This window comes from Thunnus maccoyii, chromosome 3, assembly GCF_910596095.1.
Source record: "Thunnus maccoyii chromosome 3, fThuMac1.1, whole genome shotgun sequence".
Classification (NCBI taxonomy): Eukaryota; Metazoa; Chordata; class Actinopteri; order Scombriformes; family Scombridae; genus Thunnus; species Thunnus maccoyii.
The window spans coordinates 31,240,723-31,248,210 of NC_056535.1; the positions used below are offsets into that span (position 1 = coordinate 31,240,723).

At 37.7% G+C, this 7,488-nt stretch overlaps 1 protein-coding gene across 1 annotated transcript; it reads left to right on the top strand.

Moving 5' to 3' along the window:
- Window positions 1-3,365: 3,365 nt before the first annotated feature.
- On the top strand, window positions 3,366-7,488 carry lsm3 (LSM3 homolog, U6 small nuclear RNA and mRNA degradation associated). The gene is made up of 4 exons (XM_042407214.1): window positions 3,366-3,466; window positions 5,054-5,164; window positions 5,342-5,437; window positions 6,558-7,488. Exons 1-4 carry the CDS (start codon window positions 3,446-3,448, stop codon window positions 6,636-6,638), a joined length of 309 nt encoding a protein of 102 aa, XP_042263148.1. The 5' UTR covers window positions 3,366-3,445; the 3' UTR covers window positions 6,639-7,488.

Genomic DNA, 7,488 nt, shown 5'->3' on the forward strand with positions numbered 1-7,488 from the left:
AGGCGTGCACACACACACACACACACACACACAGATTATACATTTTATGTTTAATTGCTTATTATATGATGGTGTAAGGGTACACTATTTGGTAAAATGTCCTTCATTTCTGATCAGTTTTTCTGGATGAATTGTTATAAAAAAACTTGAGCTGCATTTCAGTTCAAAGAAGGTTTAAAAGTCCAAATAATTGAAAATCCAACAGATAGATAGAGAGATACTTTATTCATCCACTTCACATAAATCACAAAATGCAAAACAATGAAGTTGGTAAAAGAAACAAATCCAATTAACAGCAAAATTATATACAAGAACTAAATAGACTAACTCAAAAATAAATAGAATAAATAAATCTAGAATATATTTGCCGAGTATACACTGTTTAAAGATATTAATACCTTATAATACACTGTACATTAGTGCAAAGTCAGGTGAATATTGTTAAAAGTGCAGGATTGTTAATGTATGTTAAACATTCAATGAAATAAGGAAGATTTGCTTTCACAAGTTCAACTCTGTCGTTGTAATTTCAGAATCCAAAGAGCTTAATGACCTCTCAACATTAAAAAGTACTAGTAAAGAACATTATACAGGATATATCTAGCTGCCTAATATGTATCAACATGCTACAACCTGAGGGACAATGAATGACCTTGACACACACACACATACAAATACATGCATAGGGTATACTGTATGTGTATAATAAATTATATGGATATATATTAATATATATATCCATCTCAATGTTTATATTATTGTTATTTTATACTGCGCAAATATTTGAACAAGTTGTATTTTGATGCTTTGGTGCCATTGTTCTCCAGTAAAGCTCACTGAATTGAACTGAATTCATAAATGAATAACTTACACAATATGCAACAGTATATATACCCAGCTAGAGACTTCACACAGATAGCAAAACATACAATTAAATAGAGTTTTAGCCTTATATTTTAAGCTAAAAACTTGCAGAAACAATGAAAAGATGTTGTCATCTTTTTCAACTTTCCAACCTGCTGCACGACACGCACAGTTCGCAGTTATAATGTGCAGCAGGCTACAGCATGCTAGCAGACATCATATTAGTTTATAGAGAGTTTATACTAGAGCTTTTATGAGTCATGTTTGTCTTACAGCCATCTCAATGTCGTATTTTATTGCTAACACTTATTTTAACCTGAAACTCGAGACGCCACTGACCTTGTAACTCGATAGTCTGTAAATCTTACTCAGTTGTTGACAGTTGTTGCTTTGCAGTCGCTGGAAGTGAGACAATAACTGTCTAAATATGATATATATACTCGGTGATGGAGTAAAAATTGCATGATATACTAACGTGAAATTATACATACCAGTGTTCAGGTGGGTTGTTCGCCGTTTCGAATGTAGTCGTGGAGGATGGAAAGGTCTAGAAAGAGGGAGAGAGGATAGTGGTACAGCTTCAAGTAGCCCTGACTGGGCGGCGCTGAGTGAGACGTAACGGGTTGCCAGGTTTGCACTTTATCCTGCAGCACGCATGGGATAGTGCGCAGAAGTATTCGGGTCCTTTTACTTGAGTAAAAGTGCCAACACAGCAATAGCTTATACTTCATTACAAGTCCTGCTTTGGTTTTCTGCAGGAAAATGCCCACATGTAATTTATTATTGTGTAATGTATCAGTGTCTGAGTAGCATTTTATTGTTGTAAGTGCTTAAGTTAGAGCTAATTTTAACTATTGCATGGAGGTCATAGTTCAAGCTACCCATAACAATACAATGTACTATGTTTTATGGCTCATTATATGTTTTTTTTTAAGTGAAACCATTATATGGAAAGTAACTAGAGCTGTGAGATAAATGTAGTGGCCTAAAAAGTACAATATAAAAGGTACCAACCTCCATTGGTACCGATAAGTTAACGCTCCAAAGTTTGGCTAAATTTTGGCAAGAGAAAAACTGGCATGACATAGAGGATGTATGGTTTTCCTATGTATATTGACAATAAGGGGGTTTCCAAACAATTTCCAGAACAGAAGTGCTCACCATCCAATTGCTGAAAAATGCAGTTCTTACAGAAATCTCCAGATGTCAAAAGTTTTTGATACCAAATCACAGCATGAATTTTTCTGTGGTGTTCCTCACGGTTTAGTGTCTTAATATGGTATTTTGGAGGGATTTCTGACCATTTTTATCAATTCTCAAGTGGTCAGAAATAGTTAAAATTTGCACCAAATCTGTGTAAAAAATGGTATCAACTCAAAAATTGTTGCAACAACTAATTAGACATAATTGAGAATAGGAATGGCCATCATATGCTTCCATCATAATGATGTAAACCCTTATACACTCTAAACTTTCAAAATTTGAATAGATGCCCAACCAAAACACAATGTTTATTACAGATTTATTACTAGAAAAACTTGATGATGTATACGACTTCTATGTGGCATATACTGTTGACCTGCCATCTCTCCATAAAGATCCCCTGTCCCTGCAAAAAATGGGTCTATGGTAGGGGGACTGGAGGGGAAGAGGTTAATACTAATTTGCCTAAAAGTGACTCATAGGTGAATATACAAACAGGTGACAAATTAAAGGAAAAAACGGTACAGGCCTGAATGTTCAACCCATACAGTTAGGGGATCTGGTGGCTCTGTTATGTTTTGGGGGGCATTTTGCTGGCATGGTTTGGGTCCACTTGTCCCCTTAGAGGGAAGGATCACTGTAAATCAATACAAAGTCGTTCTGAGTGATCACCTTTATCATATGATGAAACAATTCTATCCTGATGGGAGTGGTCTCTTCCAGGATAACAATGCCCCCGATTCACAGGGAATGAGGGGTCACTGAATGGTTTGATGAGTATGAAAATGATGTGAATCATATGTTATGGCCATCAAATTTACCAGATCTCAACCAATGAATAAACCAATAAATGTATTTAAAAGTTTATCTGAAGCTTATACAAGGCTTCAGCAGTCTGAGTTAGTCATATCAAGTGGATATCTGCCACATTTACAGTCTTTTAGCATCAAATCCCCTCTTAGTGTTTCCTCAGACAAAAAAAGTGGGACTTGGCACTAAACAGACTGTAATGTTGAAACATATTTATTTGATGTGACTCATTTGGATGATTTGAAGCTCCAAATTAGCCTCAGATAAACATTTAAATACATTTTTGCACAGAAGGAGGCTTGTGGATTTTGACCCCCATCATTTACATTATGAAGGGATCTTCTAAGGGGCCAGTATGAACAGGAGGAATGATTACAGCAAGAAAAACCTCTTTCAGTGTTCATTTGGGCACCGGACTATTGTTTTAAGACAGACTTGAAAAACTGTGAACCCGTCTTTTAATACAGGAGAAATTAATTACAAACGTAAAGCACATGTCTGTGTCCTAGATGAAAATGCGTGTTTTTAGCGGACCTGGCACCCTCCGTACCGGTCAGACTCAATAATCATGGCGGATGAAGTAGAGCAGGTTGGTGTATCTGCGTTCAATTCTGCTGTTATTCTCTATCACAATATGCACACAAGTTCCCCGAAAGAAGGATAACAGACAGTTTTACTTGTGCACGTATTTAAACGTGCTTATCGTGTCACTTTGTTTGTTTTATCTCTGTTAACAGCGCGGAAGGCCTGTCAAACAAGCTAGCTAAATTAGCCTTTTAGCGCGTAACGCTACCTCTAAAAAACTGACAAAACGTGTTTGATTAGCGGTGCTGATTTACTAAACCCCTCAGGCTCAGGTTCAATTCAAAGATAGTGTAAATAACATAAAAACTATTACACATAGTAAAGCATAAAGCTATCAGTGTTCACAGTTCTCAGTTTTGTTCACTGTAGATCTGAATAACAACTGTAAACTCGTGTGAGGAGTTTGGTTTGTTTCGTTTAAAATAGTGACTGGACTTGAACTACATACATATGCAAACACTTAAAGATTAAATGTAAATGAGACTTTTTCACTCATTCTTACTCACTTTGCTCCACATCTTCATCTCACGATCTGTCTTCCAAGTGTTTTGTCAGTTTCAATCAGTTAATTGTGGGAACCAAACTGAACCTCTCTCACAATTGAAATTGCATTGTGAAGGGATTTTCTAATAGTCAGTATGAACAAGAGGAATTATTATGGCACGAAAAATATGTGTTGATGGTCCTGTGGGTATCTGATTATTGTTTTATGACAGACTTGAGAAACTATGAACCTATCCTTTAAGGCAAGACACAGCCAAAAAGGTTTTGGTTTGTATCCTAATTTTCATGGACCGGTCCTGAAGCTCACATGTGTCTCCACCTTGCTGTGTTTGCATCCATAGAAACAGTAACATTACAGCACAAACACACACACCCCTTCTTCTTCTTCTTCTGATGTGTGTCCCTCCCATCATACTGTCTGTTTTCTGCAGCTTCACTACAGCCACAGTCTGTTAACACAGGTCTGGGGTGAAACCCTTGTGGTTTTTCCCAGGAAACTGTGGTGGTGTGCTGATGGTTAACGTTACTTTTTTAAATAACTGAAAATATCTGAATAACCGTTACATCTCTGAATTATGCACCAAACATTTTACCAGCTGTAGCCTGCACTTTGTGCCTCTCATTTATTATTATTGTTTTAGAGCCACAGAGCTAAGCATCTATTTTTCTAAAAGTTCCTCCCTGTTGATCTTTGAAAATAGCCCAGGTAACTGCAGGGCACTGCTGCGGCAGCAGTAGGGATCCCTCCCTTTATAAACAATACTTTCTATTTTAATACACAATGCATTTGTATTCTTCCTACAAAACAAGCAAGGACATTTAAGGCTACTTGGATCAGGAAATGGAGACATAACTTGTGAAACTGATCCAAAAAAAAGTTCAGATGTTAGAGTTTTTGAGTGTTTTGAGGATTCTGGAAATACCTTTTAAAACAGTGGTCAGTGTCTGCCTCTTTACTATAGACTGTCAAATAAAGGTAATACAGTGAGATTATGGAAGCAGCAGTCCACTGAAATACCTTTCACTTTTATCATTAAAGTTGTTAAAATGTACATCAGCCAACTAATGTCCTCTTTGTGTGCTGCAGCAACCGACTACCAACACTGTCGAGGAGCCTCTCGATCTGATCAGACTCAGTCTAGACGAGAGGATCTACGTCAAGATGAGGAACGACCGAGAACTCCGCGGCCGACTGCATGTAAACTACACACACAGCATCTGTTTACACTGTCTCTTTCTATATCGTAGAGTAGAAGGTCAAGAATTTAGAGCAGGCAGTATTTCTTAGAGATTTGCATTTTGGTCTCTGCTCTTTAGTTTCAAGCTTTTGTTCGTACCTCTCCCAGCTCATCTTCTTGGATTTTCTTTGTCCCAGGCCTACGATCAGCATCTGAACATGATCCTGGGTGACGTGGAGGAGACGGTGACGACGGTGGAGATTGATGAGGAGACTTATGAAGAACTCTACAAGGTACAACATGGATATCCTCTCTTCCCTCCCTCTTACAGCCTCATCTCTTCTTACTGAATGTGGTCATTGTGGCTCCTAAACAAGTCTGGACTTGCAGGGCTGTTTACCACAAACGACCACAATCTTTACATAAATAAATTAATTGTTTAAAGAACAGACACATCTTACATGTTGCTAAGTCAGTCCCATTTTTTTGTGACACAGTCCGTTATAGGCACAGCAGAACTACAGTACCTGCCAAAAGTCTGGACAACACTTTCTCATTCAAGTGAATGGGAAGGTGTGTCCAAACTTTTGACTGGTACTGTATGTGAGCTTGTTTTAATATTATTGGAGTTGCATTTTACATGAAATAGCTGAGACTTGAGATAAACAGTGCTGTGATAAGAAATAAAACGTCCTCGTTATCTGCAGCTCCATATTTTTCTTTTTTTTTGATTGTAGAATTGCACAAAGTAGTGCTGACTTCTCTTGTCACCATTATTGAGGATGCAGTCGACTTGTTTTAATAAACTTAACTGGAATTGTCGAGCCAAATTGATCGGGGGCTTCTAATTGTGAGTGTAAAAATTGTACGTACACAAATCATACGTTTTGATGCTTAAAGGCGGATTTAAAACATGTAGTGTGAGGAGGAAACCTTCAGCATGTTTGATATCACAACCACACTAGACTTGTGTATCACTGACTAAGTGATTATTCCTAGCAGACACCATATTTACATTCTTTCTTTCACTGTGATGGAGAGCAGGGGGAGTGAAAATTCAACTTGCTTCATGTTGTGTCGACTTTGAACAATCTCTACTGGTATCAGAAGCTCGTTGGAGAGAACAGAAGCAGCCTGATCACAGTTCGTAGCCTTGATGTATAGTTACGTTTTTGAAAAGGTGCACATCAACTACAGTGTGGTCATAACTTCAGAGCTTATGCATGTGTAAGCCTTTAATGCAGAAGTCTAAATCCAGCTTCAGTTTTGACAAAGTCTTAACTATTAACAGAGTTGTAAATGTGAATGTTTATATTTTTTTGTTTGCTTCTCTACTTGATCCATTTTTGTAAAGCTCACTTCTATGGAATATTTGAGAATGTTAGTCACTGACTTGGTTTTATTACTTCACAGTCGACTAAGAGGAACATCCCCATGCTGTTTGTCAGAGGAGACGGCGTCGTCCTCGTAGCTCCGCCTCTCAGGGTGGGCTAACCCCGGGACCGCTTCCTGGTGTGAAGGAGCGTTTGTGACAGCTGGGACGTTCATAACTGTGAGGGAGAAGATGGTGCTGTCATTGACAGGCTAATGCAGGGGGAAGATTAAAACATCTTCAGCCCCCTCCGGTCAGACTTTCGTCAACACCTTCCTCTTACTTTACGTTCATGACTCGACGGGAACTTCACAAATACTCAACTTCCTTTTGTGGGGCTGCAGGGACACATGTTTTACATGTTTTGATAAAGATAAAGAGGACTTTTGTTTTGGACTGACAGGGCTTATGACCTTTTAAATCTTTATTTGAGCGAATTGTTATTTGATTGTTTTTTGGAGTGTGGGTGATTTCAGGCCACCGTTTTAAGGATATCTCTTTTGATTTTGCTCAGCACTGCATTTAATAAATCCCCACAGTTTTAGTTAAGCCAGAAAAAAAACCCTAAAAATGTAATCACCTCTAGAGGATTTAGTTACCTCTTAATCCCAGTGTCTGCTTGTACCAGACTACGCTACAAACGGCTCTTCACGGTTCAGATGTGTGTATGGAAACTTGTTTTGGCCCCGATTTAATGTGTTAAAGAAGTATTACCAGAGAAAAACTACATGTAATTCTTGATTTTTGAAATTTCTGAAGTGAAACTTTTTGGTTCTAAGCAAAAGTCTTGAAGTGACTCCAAACCCCATGATCTGTGAATATTTGGGAAGTTGTTTAAGTTTCTGTTGGACACATTTAGTTTCTTTTTTTTTAATACATATTTTTGTAGTGTTTATAATGAGATTATGTTGTGCTCATTTGTCTCCATTTGATTTTGGTAAACTTTAATAAAAAAGAAAAAGGTGATTTGAA